At 40.2% G+C, this 23,936-nt stretch overlaps 2 protein-coding genes across 2 annotated transcripts in view; one reads left to right on the top strand and one right to left on the bottom strand.

Annotated features, from left to right (window-relative positions):
* The first annotated feature begins 7,971 nt into the window (after window positions 1–7,971).
* Window positions 7,972–19,690, top strand: snrpb (small nuclear ribonucleoprotein polypeptides B and B1). The gene is made up of 7 exons (XM_020516141.2): window positions 7,972–8,111; window positions 10,019–10,170; window positions 12,416–12,527; window positions 13,646–13,798; window positions 15,366–15,495; window positions 17,672–17,794; window positions 19,433–19,690. Exons 1-7 carry the CDS (start codon window positions 8,109–8,111, stop codon window positions 19,468–19,470), a joined length of 711 nt encoding a protein of 236 aa, XP_020371730.1. The 5' UTR covers window positions 7,972–8,108; the 3' UTR covers window positions 19,471–19,690.
* A 913-nt stretch (window positions 19,691–20,603) lies between these two features.
* ddx27 (DEAD (Asp-Glu-Ala-Asp) box polypeptide 27) overlaps window positions 20,604–23,936 on the bottom strand; it is a 42,061-nt gene continuing 38,728 nt past the window's right edge. The window contains exons 20-21 of the mRNA XM_020516140.2: window positions 23,602–23,676; window positions 20,604–21,631 (exon numbers count right to left, since the gene is read on the bottom strand). Coding sequence (XP_020371729.2) covers window positions 21,616–21,631; window positions 23,602–23,676 — 91 coding nt within the window. The 3' untranslated portion in view covers window positions 20,604–21,615. The remainder of the gene's footprint in view (window positions 21,632–23,601; window positions 23,677–23,936) is intronic.

Below are 23,936 nucleotides of genomic sequence, written 5' to 3'. Positions count from 1 at the left end.
CTATTTATCAATATTCTAAGGAAACTTTTTTTTATCTTATGATGACAGTTCTATTACCTATTTCCTTTTGTGGTGCCCACTTTTCTGAAGATACATTAGATACATTAGTCAGGATGGTGAGTAGCTTGGAGGGAAACTTGCAGGTGGTGGTGTTCCTATGTATCTGCTGCCCTTGTCCTTCTAAACAGAAGTGGTCATGGGTTTGGAAGGTGCTGCCCAAGAATCTTTGGTGAATTTCTGTAGTGCATCTTGTAGATGGTACACACTGCTGCTACTGAGCATCGGTGGTGGAAGGAGTGGATGCTTATGGATGTAATGCTACTACTTCAATTGGTCTCCCATTTAACTTTAAATAATTGGCTTTTGAATGAGCAGATTTATTACAATGTTATTTTCTTTCTTATCACTTTTCAGTTCTAGCCTTTCTCTTTCACCTTTAACATCCTTCTCTTTATTCACTAACACCAGCACTTCTTCCATCTGCAGGTTTTTTGATTCCTCTAATTTTTTTGTGAATTCCCATATGACCATCTCCCTACCCATAACTATCTGTGTGAAATGCCATAGGTGCCTGCCAGAACTGCTGCTTCTCGGACCTTTGATACTTGAAATTCATCTACAGTTTTTAAGGCTTGTGGGAATGCTAGTTCTGAATTCTTCCATATATTCTCAAAAAATGTCATCTAACTTCAGTGATTGAAACCACTGTTCACACAACATTTCTTTTCTCTTGCAAATTCTACAAATGTCTAATTAGGTTTCTTTAGTTTCTATAGTTCTAAATTTTAATTGACAACTTCAGGGACATGTTCATAAGCATAGAGTTGTTGCAACTTTGTCATAATTTGCTGATTGTACTTCTGACAAACTTGCATGCGCAGTCATAGTTGTACGTGTCAAAGCATTCTGGCACCTTTGTCTGCCCAGCTACCTTTTTAAATGAAGCGAAATATCTTTCAACTCCATCCTCAGTAAAATCAGTCATTTTCATAAGTTTTTAGTTAATTAAATCCCTCAATGGAATCAGAATCATCCTTCAAGCCACTCTACATTCTATCTTTTTTTTCTCTAAGCTTTTTGGTGACCAAATCATTTGATCTAATTTACTTATTTATTTGGTGTTCAAGCTTTTTTTTTTCAATTCCATCTCCTTTTCCATGGTCTCTTTCTTTTCTCTTTACAATTCCAGTTTTATTTCAATTTTCATTTCTTTCTCCTCAATTTCTATTGCTGTCTTTTCTTTCTCGTCCCTTTCAATTGGTCTTCTCTCTTTCTTACAATTTAAATCCTGTAATTTCTCTTTCTCTTTGTCCTCTAACTCAAGTTTTTTTATATTCATATTTTAAATTCATTTTTGTGGGATGTGGGCTTTGCTGGCTGACCAGCATTCATTGCCCATACCTAGCTGCCCTTGAGGCGGCAGTGGTGAGCTGTCTTCTTGAATCCCAGTAGTCCATGTGCTGTGGGTTGACCACAATGCCATTCGAAAGGGAATTCCAGAATTTTGAGCTAACAACTGTGAAGGAGCAGCAATATATTTCCAAGTCAGGATGGTGAGTAGCTTGGAGGGAAATTTGCAGGTGGTGGTGTTCCTTTGTATCTGCTGCTCTTGTCCTTCTAAACAGAAGTGGTCGTGGGTTTGGAAGGTGCTGCCCAAGAATCTTTGGTGAATTTCTGCAGTGCATCTTGTAGATAGTACACACTGCTGCTACTGAGCGTCGGTGGTGGAAGGAGTGGATGCTTATGGATGTAATGCCAATCAGGTGGGGCTGCTTTGTCCTGGATGGTGTTAAGTTTCTTGAGTGTTGTTGGAGCTGCACTCATCCAGGCAAGTGGGGAGTATTCCATCACACTCCTGACTTGTTCTTGTAGATGGTGTACAGTCTTTGGGAGTCATGAGGTGAGTTACTTGTCACAGTATCCCTAGCCTCTGGCCTGCTGTTGTAGCCATTACATTTATGGGGTAAGTCCAGTTGAGTTTCTGGTCAATGATGACCCCCAGGATGTTGATAGTGGGGGAATCAGTGATGGTAGCACCATTGAATGTCAAAGGGCAGTGGTTAGATTGTCTCTTATTGGAGATGGTCATTGTATTGCACGAATGTCACTTACCACTTGTCAGCCCAAGCCTGGATATTGTCCAAATCTTGTTACATTTGAACATGGACTGCTTCAGTATCTAAGGAATCATGAATGATGCTGAACATTGTGCAATCTTCGGCGAACATTCCGACTTTGGACCTTATGATGGAGGAAAGGTCATCAATGAAGTAATTGAAGACGTTTGGGTCTAAGACTCTATCCTGAGGAGCTTCTGCAGAGATATCCTGGAGCTGAGATGACTGACCTCCAAAAACTACAACCATCTTCTTATGTGCCAGGTATGGCTCCAAACAATGGAAAGTTTGCCCCCTGATACCCATTGATTCCAGGTTTGCCAGGGCTCCTTGATGCCATACTCGGTCGAATTCAGCCTTGATATCAAGGGCTGTCACTCTCACCTCACCTCTGCAATTCAGCTGTTTTGTCTACGTTTGAACCAAGGCTGTAATGAGATCAGGAGCTGAGTGGCCCTGGTGGAACCCAAACTGGGTGTCGCTGAGCAGGTTATTTCTGAGCAGGTGCTGCTTGATAGCACTGTTGAAGACACCTTCCATCGCTTTACTGATGATTGAGAGTAGGCTGACGGGGTGGTAATTGCCTGGATTGGATTTGTCACACTTTTTATGTACACAGCATACCTGGGGAATTTTTGAGTTGATTCTAGTGCTATAACTGTACTGCTAAATTTATCTGCTAACTCTGTCAGTTTAGCCTCAAAGATTTCAAATAATGCACTGTTTTGTTTTTCTTTTTCTTCCTAGAAAACTACAACATTCAAAGGCATCTTGAAAGTCCAATTGGTGCTGTTTAAATTTGAATCATTGTATCTCTGCAGTGTGGAAACAGGCCTTTCAGCCCAACGGATCCACACAGACCCTCTGAAGAGCATCCCACCCAGACCCATCCCTTTACTTCCCATGGCTAAACGACCTAGCCTGCACATCCCCGGACACTACTGCATGGCTAATCCACCTAAAGTGCCTATCTTTGGACTGTGGGAGGAAACTGGAGCACCTGGAGGAAACCCACGCAGACACGGGGACAATGTGCAAACTCCACACAGGCAGTTGCCCGAGGGTGGAATCGAACCCGGGTCTCTGGTGCTGTGAGGCAGCAGGGCTAACCACTGAATCACTCTGCTGCCCTTTTTCTTTTAAACAAAGGAATTGGAGAATACACCAGCCCCCGCTTTAACAGGAGACTGCACAGGAAACAGGGTCCCCTTCACTCGCTGCTCCTCACTCCCCCAATCCACTCCCTGCCCTTTCCTCATTGATTTCGAGTCCACATGACTGCCCCTCACACCACTGGTTACACCACATTCTTAAATGTTTCACTGCCACTGGCATTACCACTGACTCCTGCTCCAAACGATATCTGGACAGAGCCCACGGACAGACAACATTGGAACATTTGTGTTATGTTTAGAACGTCCATGTGCACATATCATTAAAAGAAGCACAGATCTTTGTAAAATTCAAACCCTGTTTGGGAGCCCCCACTTGTTATGAGACCCAACTGATGGTACTGCAGTAAAGTCAGATCCCAGAATGAAATCTGGCGTGATAGATAAAAAAGCAAAAGAACTACGGATTGTTCCTGTAAATCAGGAACAAAAACAAAGTTGCTGGCAAAGCTCAGCAGGTCTGGCAGTTCTAAGGAAGGGTCATCAGACCCTAAACGTTAATTCTGTTTTTCCCTTCACAGATGTGACCAGACCTGCTGAGCTTTTTCACCAACTTTGTTTTTATTCCTGGCATGATAGATATTTATTTTCGTTAATGTGTTGGTCAGTCATCGAACATTATCTTGAAGCTGTAGTTTTCTTGACAAACAAAGTTTATTAGACAAAATATGAAATAAAAAGCACTATCTCAATACCAAATACAATTGGGAAGTTCTAAAAACACACAGCAAAACAAGGTTTCAATTTGTTTTGTGACACTATCCATTATAGTTAAATTACCACTCCATTGTCAAATGTTTAAATTCTATATAAATTATTCTTTCCAGTTTCTGTTCTGTGAAGTCGGGGTATCTTATTTCACAAATACTCTCAAAATTGAGAGCTTAAATTTTTTCATTTTAATACCCTGCAGATTTAGCCAAACACTCTTTGTTTGGAAGTTTCATAAATTTAACATTTCTACTGAGGTAACTGTGGTTTCCCTGAACTGCTCTGGAAAAAGAAAAACTCTACCGCTTTTGAACCCAATCAGGTCTTTTTGAAACCACCCCAAAAACTTTCAGTATCTGGGTTTTTTGCACTAAAATCAACCCTTGATTATTCTGAACTGAAATCAAGTTAATAACTTTTAATATTTACCTAATCACAATTTAAAAATCTCATTCCATTAACACTCCAGGTTTCTGGTTACCTGCTGTCTGTCCCCAACTGGATTAGGTTACTTGTTGGGGCACATTTTCTGAACTTGCAATTTAAAAAAAAACTTCATAACAGTAACCAGCACCCATATGCTACTGCTTTAAAATCCAAACTCTTAAAAATGACAAATATACTGCATCCTTTTAATATCTTTGAAAGTCAATACTGACCATACATTTTAATGTTCATTTTTAACTTTAATTGTGTCAAACATGACCAGCAAGGGTTACCAACACATTTTTGTACCATTAATGGCTCTTTCTCCCATAGAAAAAGCATAATGCATTTCAGTACTTAAACTATGGCAGTTGATGTAATGGTTAATTTACTTTTCTAGGACACAGCCCAATTATAAATCATTGCTTTATAAACACATTTAATTTACAATACAGCATCTAATGTTAGCATTTGAAAGTATGAAAATATTTTAGACTTAACTTTCAGAATGTTTCAAAAGTCCTCAGTAAGCTTCTAGAAGGAGGTCTTCCTCTAAAGAATACAGGTTTATGGATGTAGATAACTGATTTATTGAAAAATCATCATAGCAATAGGTGCCAAGTTGTGATAATAAAAGTAAACCAAATGATACAGTCAAACGTTAAAGTAAAGAATAAATAACAAAAAGATTGCACAATTGTGACTATTTCAGTATACAAATAATTACAATATCTTACAAAATGCAGGTCCCAATTTAAGAACAAAATTGAAAGATCTATTGTGCTCTATGTTTTACGCTAAAGTACACAAATCTTATATAAAAATAAAAGAAAGAACTACAGATGCTGGAAATCTGAAAAACAGAAATTGCTGGAGAAACTCAGCAGGTCTGGCAGCATTTGTAGAGAGAAAGTGTGTTGGTTCAGCCATGATCCAATTGGATAGCAGAGAAGGTTTGAGGGGCTGAATGACCTACTCCTGTTCCTATTTATAGTTTTTAAGGCATCTAAAGACAGACAATGAATACTTCTCTTGCTAGTGATGTCTTGGCTTAGGGTGAACTGCCTGCACCAAATAGCCACAATTTCTGTGCTTATATTTGATTTAAACCTACTTAGGATAAAACTGTCTGACTCACCGACTTCAAAACTAATACAGGCTGTGTAGAGAGTTTTTTAGAATCAAATAGTTGTCAAAACTCTATGTAGTTTCATGTTCTTGTTTTTTTTTTCAGTTTTGTATAGCCTCCTCTCAATTGCTTCAATAACTTTTGAATTGAATTTTTGGATTTGCTTTTCTGTGGTTGGTATGAAAAAACCATCTTAGTCGGAAAGTTGATGGGGAAGGGGCAGTGAATTTTGTATGATAATAGCAAGCTCAATTGCAATATATCAAAGCTTTCAGAAATGTTTTTTTCTGCTTCTTGTAAACCAGAATTTTAATTCTTTCAGTACAGAATATAACATTTTAATCTCATTTAATTTGAATTGATTATAAAACTTATCTCAATTCTACCCTTGTGTGAGATTTCAAATAAATATTTGATTGCTCATCAGGAGGACTCCCAGTTAGAGGACATCTGCAATGCAGCCAAAGGATCTTCACATGGACTTTTTTTTTACTTTTTGGTTTTATACTCTTGAGAATTTAGGGTTGACTTTTGTTGGTATTTCTGCAGCTCTTTTCTGTGCACATCTGAGTGTGGTTTTGCCAAGTGCATTTTACAAGCCACAGGTGCAGTTCTGTGGGAGAGACAGCACTGCAGCAGAGTGGATGTTGTGCACATATGGCAGGATTACGAGCATCACCAGGCAGATTGAATGGATGTGCACTGCTGTGCGTTAGCTGGTGTGGAATTTTGTTTCATGGATCACTACAAAGGGTAATGTCATAGACAGGAGTGGAGACATGAAACTGGAAACTGTGCTGAGCTGCATTAACTATTGCTGGGGACTACCGTGAATGACATTATTCTAGACAGCAGCAGAACAATAACCTTGTTTATACAACAATGTTTAGCCTGAATGGCCTAATTTTTTTACTTGCAAATGAAATATATATTGTTTACAACTCCTGTACAATTTTAGTTAAAAGTTTGCATGGCTTATTAACCTGAATGACCTACAATCATTAACCATGATTACCTTCAAAACTGTTAAATTAAATGCTCGTTCATTTGACGCATTTGATTCATTTGTTTTAATATGCTAATTTGCTCTTAAATATTATGTATTTTGTTTGAACTGATTGTAGAATTTACCTCAATTTAGTACTGTTGAAGTTGATTTCAAATATATCCTTGATTGTTCATATAACAATTCCAAATCGTCCATATTGATAATTATCAAGCCTGGGTGAAATTAGTATAAATAAATATAGAATAAGGTAATATCTTTTTAAATACATTCTCAAGCTATGAGACTGGTATTGTCACCTGACTCCTGCTATACTTGAGAATGAGGTGGTGAATTACTGTCTTGAACAATCTAGCTGAAGAGGATAAATCCACAAAACTGTTTCTGGGGAGATCCAAGAACTTGACCCATTAACACTTAAGGAATGGTGATTTCATCAGGGTTGGTATTCTGATGCAATATTATCTCTAGTGTGAGATGTTAAGTTGAGTCCTATCTTCTCACCCAAGTGTTGGTCAAGGATGTAATACGGCATTTTGTGGAAAGGGAAACTCTCCTGGTATCTCTCTCAACATTTATCTCTCATTAGAAGAATGAAAGGTGATCTCACTGAAGCATATAGTATTCTTAAGGGGCTTGATAGTGTAAATGTTGAGAGGATGTTTCTCCTCTTGGGAAGTCTAGGACCATAGTCTCAAGATAAAGGGGCACCAATTTAAGACTGAGATGAAGGGTTTCTTCTCTCAGAGGAACGAGACTCTTTGGAGCTCCTTGTCATAAAGAGCTGTGGGGCAGAGTCCTTGTGTATATTTAAGGTTGAGGTTAGATTCTTGATCAGTAGGGGAATCAATAGTTATGGGGAAAGAGTAGCAAAGTACACAAGAGGCACGTCAGATCAGCCATGATCCTACTGAATAGCACAGAAGGCTTGAGAGGCTGAATGGCCCACTCTGGTTCCGATTTCTTATGGTTTTCAAAACATCTAGATACAGGCAGTGAATACTGTTCTTGCTAGTGATGTCTGGGCTTAGACTGAATCATTTCTAGCCATTGCACTGCCTTGTGGGAGCTTACTGTGTGTAAACCGGCTGTTTTTCATTGGCTGTAAAATGCATTGAGAAGTCCTAATGATGTGAGACGTGCTGTATGGAAACAAGACTTTCTTCCTTTCACGAAGAGATCTGATGGCCCTATAAAGAGAATCCTCTCCCATTCAGGGGAAACAGTTAAATTGTTTCAAAACAGTGCATCAAAGTGAGGATTCTAATTGGGAACACATTCCAAACTAAAATCACCCTTCCCATCAAATTAGCTATTGTTTATATAAACCAGGCATCATTCTGCATGTTTGGTATTCCTCCCGTCTATTCTCGGGGTCTTCCGGGCGGATTCCGCCAGTATCCCAGAGTGCTTAGCATCGTCGGCGGGAGGAGGGCGCTGCGGATTTCCCAGGCTGCCGCGCGCGCCTTTTCCACCTGCCGTTTCTTGCAGGAATTTTTGTTTTCTTCTGCCATCCGTTGGGTTGTGCGCCCATCCTGCCCGCAATCATGGTAAGAGGGCTCGATACCCTAACTGTGGACCCCGATGAATGATGTCGATGGTATATTGCGCGGCGAACGGTCTGAGATGGCTGGCGGTTCGAAACGCTAACCACCCCCCCCCCCCCCCCGCCTCCATCTCAGATCGCGGCCTGGTAGTCGGGCTTCCGCAATAACTGTGAGGGAGAGCAGCTTTAAACCGTCCAGGCCCGGGCTTACACTAGTAGACTAGTAGTTTTCGCGCTCGGCACCCTGTGTGCACTAAATGAAGATCTCAAAACCAGCACAAAGCCCTTAGTACGACCATAAAGTGGTGTTCAGTGTCTGCTCTATTCAGCTGGGATTAGTTCTCCATCGTCTAGATTTGGTTAAGATAGCCACTTTCACAATGGTGACTAAGATGAGGGGAAAGAAATTGATGGGGAACAGACAGCGTGAAAAAGGGAAAGTCTTCCAATACAAATTTTACCCCTTTCTCAGACCAATTTCTGCCTGGTAAAGAGTTGAAGTGCTAACCTGCTGTCCTTTGGGATCTGATCGATCTGTTCTGTCCAGGATTTTCCCCGCCTTTGCAAGACATAACCTGCTGATTATGATCTGAGCCTTGCTGGAGAAACACGTCGGGTTGTTAACCAGCTGAAAAGAAAATAGAGACGCTTTTATTTTCATAGAGCCATTACTAACTACAGGATACTGAAGAGTGTTTTACATCTGATCTACCTTTTGACGTGTAGATCGTGTTCTGATAAACTTGAGCAGTCAATTTGTACAGCAATTTTCCACCACTGTCCATGTTTCTCATAATATTGACTTTAATGTGTAAATGTTGACCAGGGTACCAGGTATTACAAAATCATGTTGAGATTGTCTGTCTACATCCACCAGAAGAAGGTAGATGGACTTCAGTTTAATATCTCATTTGAAAGTGAGAATATTGTCATGGACAAAATTTACACTCCCGTTAAATTAACAGCACTAGGAAGCAAAATCAGTTTGTTTGTTTGTTTGTCTAACGTGAGCCCAAGATTAGAGACTAATATGATCAAGTAACTCACCAGACAGTTTGTAAACATACATCTTGAGACCAAAAACTTTTTAAAAAATTGTTTACTGTGTTGGAAGAGTTTTCCATTAAGTTTAAATTCTTCCACGGTGTGCAGTTTTTCCTTTTGTATGTTTTACATTTGTTTCAGAGCAATTTAGGATCTGGTGTGATTGGAATGGAAGCTGGATAAGGAAATTTCACTCTGCTGCACTTCAGACCAAGGGTGGATGTAAATTCCAGACTTGTCCTGCATAGCTCCACATTGGATCAAACAAACTGCACAAAAATCAAACTTATGGTTTGACTCATTTAATTTTAGTTCCTTGTATTTAGTACATGGGAAGCTTTCATTCTGCTGCATTGATTGGACCTTGCACGCTAATGAAATGGCAATTTGCCAATTTACTTCCATGTAATCCCTCAATGCATCCTTCCAGTAGAAAGGACAGGGATTGTGTTGTCGAAATGAGGTGGAACACGACTGCTTGGAATGCAACAACCTGTTCAGGTGGCACCTTTGCTGAACTAACATTGAACATGAGATCAGCTGAATTGGCCTTCTCTGTACATGCTGCAGTGTAAGAGTTAAGCTGAAGCTAGGTAGGAAGGCAACAAGTATTTCTTGTTAGAATGTTTGGGTTGTATATTTAGTAGTTTCCATCACCTTGATGTCATTTGTTTGTTTCGCATCTCAAGTTTGTTGTTCAGCTAGGCATCTGTTGGAAATAATTCTGTACGTTTGAATCTCCAAACTGTGCTAACATGATGTTAGATAAATAATAGTTGGTGTGCATGCAAGTCTAAATGTGATTAGGTTGACATGATTGAAGTTGGAACATTTGAGCATTTGGACTGATTGCTGTGTTTCCCTCAGACGGTGGGTAAGAGCAGTAAGATGCTTCAGCACATTGACTACAGAATGAGATGCATCCTTCAGGATGGGCGCATCTTCATTGGAACCTTCAAGGCGTTTGACAAACACATGAACCTCATCCTATGTGACTGTGATGAATTCAGGAAGATCAAGTAAGATCACTATAAATTCTTAATACAGATGCTTAGAAATTTTACTCATGACAAATTCCGTATATGTGGTCCAGTATCATCATCACTAAGTATCTTCTGTCAGAAAGCCATGTTGCTTATATAAAAATTGAAAGAACTGTGGATGCTGAAAATCAGAAACAAAAACAAATCGCTGGAAAAGCTCAGCAGGTCTGGCAGCTTCTGTGCAGAGAAATCAGAGTTAATGTTTCGGGTGGAGTGACTCTTCCTCAGAACTGACAAAGGGTCACTCGACCTGAAACGTTAATTCTGATTTCTCTGCACAGGAGCTGCCAGACTCGCTGAGCTTTTCCAGCAGTTTGTTTTTATTTCATGTTTATATATAGCTTGGTGATAACAGTCTTCACTGGGGAGGGATGGCCTAGTGGTATTATCGCTAGATTGTTAATCCAGAGACCCAGATAACATTCTGGAGACCCGGGTTTGAATCCCACCATGGCAGACGGTGGAATTTGAATTGAATAAAATCTGGAATTAAGAGTCTAATGATGACTGTGAATCTATAGTCGATTGTCAGGAAAAACCCATCTGGTTCACTAATCCCTTTTTAGGGAAGGAAACTGCCAGTCTTACCTGGTCTGGCCTACATGTGACTCCACACCCACAGCAATGTGGTTGACTCTTAACTGCCCTCTGGGCAATTAGGGATGGGCAATAAATGCTGCCTAGCCAGCAACGTCCTCATCCCATCAATGAATTTAAAAAATTTACTCAAATCCTACTCTATAATGAATTTGCAGTTTTCAAGCTCTGGGCCAATCTTGAGAACTTTGTTTAGAAGAAAACAACAGAGTACATTACCTCAGACACAGTGCAGAATTCATTCTATTTTCTTCTTTTTCTTTAATGGTGAAGAAAATGTTATCCTTCACCATAACCTATGCAATATCCATTATTGAGCATCCATTACTGGATATTCCATGTTACTTTTGTCGTATTTATCTATTTGCAGTTATTCTTTGCTGTAAACTGACGCACAGTTATTTCATTTGTGGTTTAAAAATGGTGTTGAAATAAAAGTACATTAGTGCCTGATTTTGTGTTTAATCTCACCTCCGAAATGTCAGTCTGTCTTGCCGACCATTTTTCAAGGTACTTGGAAAATTATAGGTACCTTTTGAGGGTTCCTGTTGGACAGCATCTTCATTCCAAACTACAAGCCTGCATTTTATGTTTGTGCATAACTTTGTGAATAATTGACAACCAGAACAATGCCTTTAGTATTCGTTCATAGCAAGTGTTTTAACACTTAATGGAAAAGTTTATTGCCAATTTTTAGTATGTCGAATTGGCCAGTTTTGTTACTTGTGGACAACACAGAATGGTCTTTAACTGCATCTGTGTGTGGAATGAGTCGATAATTGATGGCTTTCGTAGTTGATTAGCCTGCCTGCAATTACTTTGCAGAGTTGGAAATGAAGAATGGACCTTTTGTGGGTGAGGTACTAATGGGTACCAGGCAACATACACCAGTGATTCAGTAGTTTCCGAGTTCAATAGCAGTAATTTCACTTTGTAAACACAATGTCCCCATATAATAAAGGGCGGTCTCCTTCTTGTACAGCAGGGTAGGCAGTATTCAGTATAAGACCATGAGAAGTAAGAACAGGAGTGGGCAGTTGGGCTCCTTGAGCTTGCATCACTATGCAGTGAGATCATGGCTGATGTGACATTCCTCACTTCACTTTCCTTCCCTTTCCACATAACGCTTAGTTCTTCTACTGGTCGAGAATCTAGTCAGGACAGTGTGGAGCTGGAGGAACGCAGCAGGTCAGGCAGCATCAGAGGAGCAGGAAAGTCGATGGCCCTGATGAAGGGTGTAAACTGGAAATGTTGACTTTCCTTCCCCTCTGCTGCCTGACCTGCTGCGTTCATCCAGCTCCACACTGTCTTTACTCTGACTCCAGCATCTGCAGTTCTTGCTATCTCCTGGTCGAGAATCTAGATATCTCAGCCATAAATATACACAAGTACTCTGTCCCCACAGCTCCCTGGCAAGGACTTCCAAAAGTGCTTAATCCTCAGAAGAAATCCCTCTTAATCTGTTAAATTGGTGCTCCTTTATTCTGAGAAATGTCCTCTGGTCCTAGGCTCTTCCATGAGGGAGAGGTCTGAAGTGACTGCTTGGAATTGGAGACTTTGCTTAACTTGTTGTGGGTGGGGGTAGCTAGTTATGAAAATTTAACTCCTTTGTTTTTCCACAAAGGCCAAAAAACTCCAAGCAGCCAGAGCGGGAGGAGAAACGTGTTCTTGGATTGGTCTTGCTTCGAGGTGAAACCCTGGTTTCCATGACTGTGGAAGGACCTCCTCCCAAAGACGTGAGTATCCAGATCCCACGGAGTTCCTGGGAAATGGGATGGTTCTGATGTGAAAGCAATTTTTGAAAAGTCCCTTTTTTAAAAAAGAAACTGTTCAATTTAGTATCTATATAGTATTTGGTTTCCAGTTGCTTTTTTCTCCTATTCTAGTGTGGTATTGAACTTGAATGAATGAATGAATTAGTCATTGAAGCAGAGAATTACTTTAGAGGAATAATGTGAAGTGGGTGGAAAAGTGAAACTGGGGCGAGTGTGACATGGTAATTGCTGGCGCAGATGAACTTGGCCAAACCGTCTTAATGTGATTCTAAATAAAGCTATTTTACTTTTTGAATGTGATGGCAGCTAAACATTTGGATGGTTAGCTGAAAGAGAATTCCAGCAAATTTTATCACATTGTGATCTTACATTAGGTAGTCACAATGACATTTGAGCAAATATATGGATATACTGTGGTGTGACTATTGAATGTGAACTAAACAAAGCTGAGCCCATTATCTAACAAATAGTGATTCAGTAATCTGTTGGTTTGCAAGTATTGGCTTATGGCCGTGTGTTTGTAACTTCAGATTTTGAAGGCCGTTCCTTTGGGAGATACTAATATGCTAAGATGTTGCCGGGGTGAACTGATGGGTGTCAATCTTTGGGAGCTACTAATCTGGCATCTAAGTTAATGAGCCGTAGCAGCCCTTTGATACAAATCAATTTTGCTTGAGTTCAAGGTGACAAAAAAGCAGTGAAGTCTCCATTGCAAGTGAGATTAAAGAATTATGTTTGCTCTCTCTCTTGGTTATCATTGGGACAGGTAGTGCTGCTGCTGTTTATGGTCAGTGCCAGGGAGATTGCAGCTGGCGATTGTGATGGATGCTGGTGCATGGGGGGAGTAAATTGGGGGACAACATGACTGGTCAAACAGTAAAGCACAAATAATTGGCAGTTTGTATGGAGATATTCTTTATCCTGCCATTTTTGTCCTTTGTGTGACCGAAGGAGATCTGGTGGGAAAAGGAACTGTAACAGCCTGTCATTCTGTGATTTGTTGGCGTATTAAATTTGCATTTTGGTTTTTTACTTGCTGTGCAGAATTTTTGAATCACTTGCTGTCCTTTTTATTACAGACTGGAATTGCTCGTGTGCCTCTTGCTGGTGCAGCTGGAGGTCCTGGTATTGGCCGGGCAGCAGGACGTGGCGTTCCTGCTGGAGCACCAATGCCTCAGGCCCCAGCTGGGTTATCAGGTCCTGTTCGAGGAGTAGGAGGCCCATCTCAGCAGGTGAAAGTTTTCCTTTTTGTCAATTGTGTTGCAAGAGTGTGTTTAATGCAAGCTGCTTACTTAAATTATAGATAAAATGCTTAAAGTATTTAATCTATAATTTGTGTAATGCAGTTTAGAGTCATGTAGCATGGGAACAGGCCCTGCTGCCTAACTTGTCCATGGCGATCAGGTTTCCTAAACTGAACTAGTCCTGTTTGCCTGTATTTGGCCGATATCACTCTCAACCTTTCCCATCTACGTACCTGTCCAAATGTCTTTAAAATGTTGTAATTTGACCTGCCTTCCAATTTCTCTGGCAGCTTGTTCCGTAAACACATCACCCTCTGTGAAATAGTTACCCGTCAAGTCCCTTTTAAATCTTTCTCCTCGCACCTTAAACCTGTGCCCTCTAGCTTTGGACTCACCTACCCTTGGGGTTGGTGGGGGAAGACAATTCACCTTATGCCTTTCGTGATTTTATAAACCTTTACAAGGTCATCCACCGGCCCCATGTACTCCAGAGGGCAAAGGTCTCAGCCTGTCCTTATAACTTGAATCCTCCAGTCTCTGATGTCCTTGTAAATTTTTTTTTTTTTTTTTGGCACCCTTTCCAGTTTACTAACATCCTCCCCACGGCAGGATTGTATGCAGTACTCCAAATGTGGCCTTAACAATGTCTGTTACAGCTGTAACATGACATCCCAACTCCTGTGCTCAATACTCTGACTGATGAAGGGAAGTGTACTAAACACCGCCTTCACCGCCCTGTCTACCTGTGATGCCACCTTCAAGGAACTATGTACCTGCACCCCTAGGTCTCTGTTCAACACCACTCCCAGGGCCCTACCATTAACTGAATCCTGCCCTGCTTTGTGTGACCAGAATGCATCTCCCTCAATTTACTGCTCAACAAAGGTAACTTGCAGTAACTTTGGCTGATACTTGCTTTTATAGAATTTCCTCACTAGTACATCTGCCCTGATTTCTGCCTTTGAGAAGCTATGTCCATTATTCCCCTAACTTCCGTTTACTGTGTGTGATTGTTGTATCATTTTGCAATCTTGCATCTTTAAAGGGAGTATTGCTTGTGTATGTGCTTTTGGTTCCCTGCATTACATTCACAGTTGCTGCAATTGCACATTTCCACAGCTTGGTGAGAGCATTCGTTAGGACTTTGTACGTTTCCCTCTGCATTGATATTGCAGGGGGTTGAAACTCAAAGGAGTTCATCTATAGATATAAGTCTGCAATCTCAAAGTTAGTTTGAGACAATGATGCTCAAATGCAACAGATTTAACACTGCAGATTCCCCATGTTCCATTCATGAATACATTCATCAGTTGATTTGAACACAAGTCAGAACACAACATAAAACCATGTAAAATAGCTGTTTGTAAATAAGAGGACATGTTCACATGTCAGATGTTTAAAATTTGTATTAATATACGCCCCTATGGGATCTTAGTCATAAGTATGAGCATTTGCAAGTCAGATGCTTTTAAACTGGGGACTCCATGTATTAAAGTATGTACTTGCGTTAAGAGCCATGTTCTTATTATTGCTGTTCATGTTGATTTGTAAATAGGTGATGACACCCCAGGCACGTGGAACTGTTGCAGCAGCTGCAGTTACATCCAGTATCGCAGCAGCACCTCAACAATATGCACCAGGCCGTAGTGGCCCCCCACCAATGGGGCGTGGAGCACCCCCACCAGGTGAGAATTTGATCAGCAACATCAGTCTGCAATGGTGGACAGTGAGGTCTGCTGGAGAAAGCGATCTATGGAGGCTATACGGTTTTTTTTTTTTTTGAAAGGCATTTATAGAGCTTTTCGTGCAGTCAGGTGTCTCAAGTGCTTTACAGTCAATGAGGTACATTTTTATATAAAGAAGTGTAATCACTGTACTGTAGAACATGGCAACTAATGGATGCTGAGCAAGCACCCACAAGTGTCACCTAGTAGTGTTTATTGTAGAATGTACAGTTTAGTCTACACTAGGGTTCAATTTATCAACATTCCTTTATTTCTGACTTCCTCTTTATTGCCTTGCTCTTTGAAATGGCAGGCAATATAATGGAGCAGCCAGGGAGCTTTGCTTTACAGGAGAGACAAATCCAGTCTTCAGTGTGTGTAATGTCAGAATCAACTGAGTAGTAATTTGAATGTTAAGGCAGAGGTTTGAAGCAGTAAATATGCATTTTTTGAAGGACTGTTAAATGTTTCATACTTCACAGTTTATTATATACGAGCGTTCTGTTCAAATGTCTGTAGTGAAAAGTGAAACTTTAAATCATGCATTTGAGAAGCTGCATTGTTAGATAAATGTTCTTGGGCAGTCTCGAAGATGACTCGTTTCAGTATAGTTTAATGGGCATTCTGTCCTGAGTTGGCCATGTTTCCAACACTATGATCGATTTGTGTCTGATTTGGGGTTGCTGCTGAAGTTGCACTATGGGACAGGGTCACACTTTGCTGCCTCTGACTTCAAACTGTGCGTACAGGGGGTTCTGCTATAACGTGTTCCAGCAACACGAATCAGCTATAATGCGACTGATGAATAGGGGAATGCTATTTCTGAAATGCAAACTTGTGTTGGCTATAATGCGATTCCATTGATGATCTTGTTGATATTTTGGAAGGTCTTTTTAGAGAGTATTTCAGGGAAAAAAAATTGGATTTCAAGATTCTCCTCATCCTGGATAATTCACCAAGGCATCCTCCCACCATTGGTGAGCTTTCTGAAAACAAAGTGCTATTTCTACCCCCAAACACCATGTCTCTCCATCAGTCCTTGAACCAGGGTGCTATAGCAATTTTCAAAGCTTATTATTTAAGGCATACATTTAAGAGGCTGATTGCAGCCACAGAGGGGGATAAGGACCGTACTGTTCAATTTTGGAAGAGCTTTAACATCAAGAATGCAATTGATATTATCATGGAGGCCTGGGATGATGTCAATAAGGACCGCTTGCATACATTTTTGGCAGAAGCTTCTCCCATATTTAAGATTTTAAAGGCTTTGATCTCCCGAGAATCAAAGAATATTGTGTTGATCTTGCAAAGAAAGTTGGATTTGAAGAAGTGGAGAGTGAGGATGTTGAAGAGCTGCTTGAATCCCACGGTGAGGACCTCTCTACAGCTGATCTACAACAACTTGTCACTGAGGAGGAAGTGGAAACTGGAGATGAAGATGAAGTAGTTCAGGATGCAGCACCATGAGAGTTTTCCACTTCTGTTTTGTCTTCTACCCTGAAGGAAATTGAGAAGCAGTTGCAGCTCTTAGAGGACAGAGATTACAATAGAACACAGCAGGGTAGCACTTTGTGGAATAAGATCTTATTTGGCACCCTGTGAACAGCTTCTTCTGAAAGAAGAAAAAGGGCAAAGCAGCAAAAACGATGTCTTTTTTAAGCCAACTTCCCCCCCCCCCCCCCCCCCAAAAAAAAACACAACCCCCCCCACTAACTATTTTTTACCTTAACCGTGCAACCACAACTGCACCTGAAGGTGATAATGATGTTGATGTCGACCCTTAGCCCCTGCATCAACAACAGAGCAACCTCAAAACCACCTCCCCGTCAAGTCATCTTGACATTTTCTAAGATAAGGTATTTAAATTTACTTTTTATTTTATTATATATGAATTAAACATTTTCAAACTGTGCTAGCCTTTTAGGCTTTTGAGTGATTTTTGGTGGTCTGCCTCTAGCTCCACTTTTCCCATAGGCCCTGTTATTTGTGAAGGAACACAACTATCATGTTATGGCAGAACCCTCTGTACTCCCCACTTGTGTGGGGCAGTGATGCAGTAACTTCAGGCAAGAAAAGAGTGGCTCCTCACAATTTGTGCTTGTCTGCTGTACTAAAGATGGCTTTAATGTGTTTGTAGGTATGATGGGTCCTCCTCCTGGTATGAGGCCACCTATGGGTCCACCGATGGGAATGCCTCCTGGAAGAGGAGCACCAATGGGAATGCCGCCAGGAATGAGACCACCACCACCAGGAATGCGAGGTGTGTTTTGAGTTGAATGGGCATTGAACCAGTGGTTGGAATCTTAGTTTATTTGCTTTTGTCATGTCTTCATATTTAATCTGTTACGGCCGCAGTTATTCATGCTGCGGCCCAACCTAAAGGTTAGGAGATAAAATTCCGCAATGGCATCAGATGAAATTGAGCTCGTATATTGACTGATATCAGAAAATGATAGTGCAAGTTGTCAGCTTATTAAATGACTGAGCAGATTTGGGAAAGGAACCTGTCACTCCAACTTGTTCAGGCATACACATGATACTTGTGTTCTCATCCTATGTGGTTCACTGTGACATGCAACAATCTAGGGTAAGAAAAATAAATTGTTGCAGAGTTGTCTTCAATTGGGACAAGAAAGGAGCTAGTAGTCATTGAGTGGAACAAGAGGTCAGTGGGGAAAAACAGTAAAGATGGTTTGGGTAAAGCCATATATTCCTTCAAAAGGGAAACATAGGACAAAGCTCCCTAGATGACAAAGGGGATAGAAATCAGGATAAAAATGAAAGTGTCATTATAACTGGTGTCAAGTAGGAAAGAATAAAATTGACAACTATGGTTAATACCAAAGGTTCAAAGGGGAGATGAGTAACCAAATAAGAGAACCAGGAATTATGAGGAAAGACTGGCAGCCTTCTGCAAACACAAACAGTAAAGTATCAGTAAAAGGAGTAAGGCAGATTAGAACCAACAAGGGGGTGTACATGTGGAAATGGGGCATGGTTGAAGTGTTCGTTATCTTTGATCCCCCTCTTTGAGAAAGCACTGGAAAATTGCAAACACTACAGCCTTCAAAGAAGGTTGTAAGATAACCCCAGCATTTACAGAACAGTCACTTTAACTTCAGTGGTGGGGAAGCTTCTAGAAAGAATGATTCAAGATAGAATTAGTGGTCACTTGGAAAAAGGTGAGGTGATTAGGAAGGGTCAATATGGGTTTTTAATAGGGGAAATTATGTATAAAAGTGGCTGAGTGGGAAGCATAGTACAAGTGAAGGATATCAGCCTAGAGGAATTGTAGTAGAATTCCCCAGGGGTCAGTATTGAGACCCGTTTCCTGATCTATATTAATTATCTAAACTTGTTCAGCAGTGGATAATTGCAAAGTATGCTGATGACACAACTTATAAGAATGGTAAACCAGGGAGACAACACTTTAGAACTTGAACGATAATAATTGGTTGGCATGGGCAGACAGGTGACAGGTGAATTTCAATGTGTATGAAGTGATGCAGTTAGGTAATCAGAAACTCCCCTCTGAGCCTGAAGTTACATCAAGCTTATGAACAGTCTGGTTCAGCCATAGGCACTTAACTGGAAAGAATGGAGTTTGTAGCAGTAACTGAAGACTAGGCTCTCTTTCCTGATATTTTATGGAAATTGCAGCTCATTCAGTACTCATTCATACAATCAAGAGAACGTGGTCTCTTAAGATTCTTCTTTGTGCCTCAGGATAAGGACAGGTAATTACTTATTTGTTACATACTGTTTTATTCTCATAGGAATAATACTATTTAGCATACTTATATTTAAATGAACAAGCTAAGTAGAAACCCAGTCTAAGCTGATATTTAGATTGAACCGCAACCTAGTTTGTTGGTCTGATCTGTAATTTCCTTTTCAGGTCCTCCCCCACCTGGCATGCGACCACCAAGACCGTGAAAATAAAACCATCAATGTTCAGACTGATCACCAACAAGGGACTGTTTGATTGCTGTATTGGAGTTGAAATCCGAGCAGAGAATTTCCAAATCTTGCCATTTATAATGGCTGGTGGTTGCAATGCAACTGCTGAAACTTCTGGGACTTGCCGTAGACCTGATGTGTTTGCTTTTTATTGTAATATTTTACATTTTTATTAAAATGTTTTGGTATGATGGTGCTTCAAAGTCAGTGGCTATTGCTGAAAAAGCTGGATTGTTTCTTTGTAAAACAAATGACATCAATTTCAGAGGTCTGGTAAATTACAGTGAATGATTTGACAGACCTTCGGTCTTGGCTCCCGACTGGTTCACATCTCTTAAATTTTGGAGACCTTCAGTTTCTACTGAATGTTCCCATGCTCCCTCGAGAAAATACAAAAATATTATACTTTTTTTTTCCCCTCACTTCATCTTGTTTCAAAAGTTGAGTCTGGTGGGTTGGGGAAGAAGAGATCGTTTCCCACAGCCAGGAAACTGATCAAGCTTGTGTAGGTATATCATGCACAGTCTCTCCTTTTGAGGAAAGAATCCCCTGCAGTCAGTCTTTTAGTCTTTACTTAAAAAATGCATAGGACTGGACAATTCAAGACTTGGCTGAGACTGGTTATCTTTAGGACTCCAGTAATGAAGTAATAACTCATTGGAGGATTGCAGTAAAACCACATTTCACAAATCTTCCTTTTAATCAGTAAGTCAATAATTCAGGATATTTTGAGCAGTGTGTTTTTTTTTGGAGGACATGCTGTGTTAGATTTAGCTTTGAGCCATTCATTAGTTGAGTATAAAAGTGAACAGGTAAACTGATACATGAAGTTCAATGCAGGTCAAAATGAGGACAAACAGATCTATCTTTGAGTTGTGGTAGTCCAAAAGAATTAAGTCTGTGTAAACTCCATTACTAAACCATCCTAGGTATAAAATGAGAGTGAATGGAATGTTACCTTTTAATTAAGAGGATTCAAATATAAAGGGGAGAAAATTTTGCTAGCTAATCTCATTTCACAGCTGTCAAATTTTCTAAATATTTTCAGAACATTATGCAAAGTTAACCTTAGAGTTGCTATTTACAGATACAAGTTTTGATGTAAAAAGTGGAAGTATTTTTTAGTTTTATTACAAACCCATGTACGGCATACATGAACATGACATCCAGTATTTTTGAGAATATACAAAACCAATCCAAGAATGAGTTTCCGTTCCTCTAATGTACAGTGCTTCGTTCCCAAAAAATAGGCTATAGGGCAGCTTTCAGGTGATAATTTTTTTTTACATTGCTAATAGTTTTAAGTAAGATTAACAAATGAGATGTGTTACATAATACAACATACTGGTCAAGGACATTCCTTACTGAGGAACAGTTTCATCATTCTCGTCCCATTTGATTTTACATTGCTGAAGAGAATAGGAGCTATACTGTTCCGTGGATGAGCAGACCTTGCTTCAAAACCAAGCCAAATCCTCTCAGCTGCCACACGTATGTACACCCCTGGAAGGCATCCATGCTTAATAATGGTAGAAAATTCAGTAATTTAAACACCCTTACCTATACCATTTGGATCAAAATTAAAATCATTGCAGAAATATGCCAGCTATTTAATGAGAGTTTGTTGAAGTCAGCGCTGAGCCTCACATTCCTGGAGTTAGCAGCAGAACTCCTGGGTCAGTGAGAACCAAGATTATTAAAGAGTAGCTCATTACAGAAGAACACTTGAGTTGATTTGCTGAATCTGATTTAGATAAACAAATCTGCAGGACACAATGCCCATTGAAAAACACCATTTCACATAATTATGCATTCTGAGTCCAACCTACACCAGAAAGTATTGAATTCAATGAAAATACTTTTGGAATAGATATTGACAACCTAGCATTGTTCCACTTGGCATTTAATTCTGAAAGGTGCAAAAATCACAATTCCAACAGGGGTTAAAGGCCTGCACAATCGTTGCTTTTGGTTTTTAAATAGAGATTCTTCCAGGTGTGAAACAGAAGTATAGTTTCATTAATAAAATGTGGCCCATTTCTAAAAGATACAGTCCAACTAAAAATGTTCACTTTTGCAATGCATTTTCAGAAACCTTTGTAGTAGCTTTGTTGTCATGGTTCATCTCCTCTTGTACCTGAAACACACCACACATTATACAATCCTCTTGTATGCTTTTTAACATGCAAACAGTTGAGAGTTAAAGAACTAGACAACAGTAGACGGGTTAATTAGGTAGAAGAATCACCATAACATTAAATGCTGGACTTCAAAATTGAAAACAAAGTCATTACTTGAAGCACACAAGCCAATCATAGTTTTAAAAAATACTGAAAACGGTACACATAAGAGCATACATTTGTTCTTGGTACATGGGAATACACCACGTAACAAGACAATATTAACTATCCCATTCTAGGTTGACCTGAGGATGACAGGAACCAACCATAAGAGGTGAAGGGTTATGTGCTGGGTCACATCAGGGACAGTTCCCTCCCTGATGAATGAGTGAGGCAGTTAGGAATCTTAATACCTAAACTCTTTTCATGGTAATATTTCTGGTCAAAATTCAAAAATGACAGATTTATTGAACTTGATTTTTAAATTTGCAATTGTAGCTTTTCAAGTGGGCAGCTGTGAACAATTTGCAAAAACAAATTGGGTAACATGCCCAAGAGAGTTTCCAGAGCAGAAGACCAGCTGAAACTGGAGATAACAATGGCTAATCAACCAGAAGACTATCACCAAACACCAGGAAATTTTTAAGGAAAAGTGGCCAGAAAAGGAACCTCTTTAATTGTTGCTTTTTACAAGAAACAAAAGCATTTGACCTTTCTTCAGGAAGGGATAGGGAAAGGAAATCTGGATAACAATAAAAAGAATCTGGTTCATTTACTTAAAAAGATTCCTTTTAATTGATTTAGGTCAGCTGCCTTCAACCATTCTGTCCCAGTAGGTTTTGCCGTTTGTGCTTTTTCACACCAATCTGACTTGGCTGAGGTACCAGAGAGTGATGATTAACAGCAACAAAAACACTGTCAAGAGTTGAGAAAAAAAATTGCAGAATTTAAGAAAAGAGAAATTTTGCTGCCTGACAACACCAGGGACCCAGGTTCGATTCCACCCTCAGGCGACTGTCCATGTGGAGTTTGCACATCCGCCCTGTGCCTGCTTGGGTTGCCTCTGGGTGCTCCAGTTTCCTCCCACAGTCCAAAGATGTGCAAGTTAGGTGGATTGGCCATGTTAAGTTGCCCACTGTATCCAGGGATGTGCAGGCTAGGGAAATACAGGGTTACAGGGATAGGGTACAGGGGGTGGTTTGGGTGGGATGCTCTTTGGAGGGTTGGGGTGGTTACGATGGGCTGATGGCCACCTTCCACACTGTAGAGATTCTATGATTCTAAATTGTCTGCATCGCCAATACCATTAAAAAGTCACCACCACAAAAATCAAACAGTAAGTACAGGTTTGCATTAATGGATCTCAGCTGGGGGACTGAAATTAGTTTTGAACACAGTGCAGCAAAGGGTATGGAGTGGATTAGGAGAGAATATAAAAAACAAATTTGCATTTACATAGTGCTTCTACAACCAAAGAATGTACCAAAACACTTTATAGCCAATAAAGTACTTCTAAGGAGTTACGCTTTGTAATGTAGGAGAACAAATCGGCCATGACTCTTAGTCCAGATGCTGGAAAGATTTTGTGGATGTTGAGCCACACCTGAAAGACAAGCCTTGGGTGATGTACCAGAGAGCTGCTTGTGCCTGTGGAACTGCACCAGAGCTCAGCTCAAATTACAACATTCAGCAGAGGGCAGAAACATTGGGAATAACACTCGCTTTCCAATAAAAACTCTAACAGGTCTGAGAACTATTATGTTTATCTTTGGGGATTTCTCAATTTGCTGAGGTTACTGAGAGACTGATGAGTTTTAATGTTGATGCGCCAGAACGATCAGAGCGTCTAATTCAACTTAATCATCACTCGTGATTTTGGGCTGTGGACCGACTGGCTTTCTGTACTGTACATGCAGAGGCAGCCCTCTCCCAATCCTCTAGCGGAGTAGCCAATAAGCAACACATATTTTACAGCAGAACCATTTACCTGGACTTGGATTTAAAGGAACCGCCTTTCCTGTGTTGCGTTATCCCAAGTCTCTTTCGATCCTCAAAGGAAGGCCTTCAAAGAAACCAAAATCCAGATATCATTAATTCTTTTGATATGCTGCAAGAAATGTTTTTAAATTTTTCCTGGGAGAGAAAAGCTTTTTTTTTAACCATTTACACAAGAGATCCCTTTTAAATGATGTGTAAAGGTCAGCCTGCCTTTGACTGCTCTGTCCAGTCAGATTCTACAGTTCACTTAGTTCCTTTCACACATCCCACTTAGGTAAGGTACAAAGGGCGAAGGCAACATCAGTTAACACCAGAGATAGTAGG

The sequence above is a fragment of the Rhincodon typus genome, chromosome 19 (genome assembly GCF_021869965.1).
Source record: "Rhincodon typus isolate 14 chromosome 19, sRhiTyp1.1, whole genome shotgun sequence".
NCBI classification, from domain to species: Eukaryota; Metazoa; Chordata; class Chondrichthyes; order Orectolobiformes; family Rhincodontidae; genus Rhincodon; species Rhincodon typus.
Note: the sequence above shows the minus strand (reverse complement) of the source record. Positions and strands in the feature narration are given on the sequence as shown.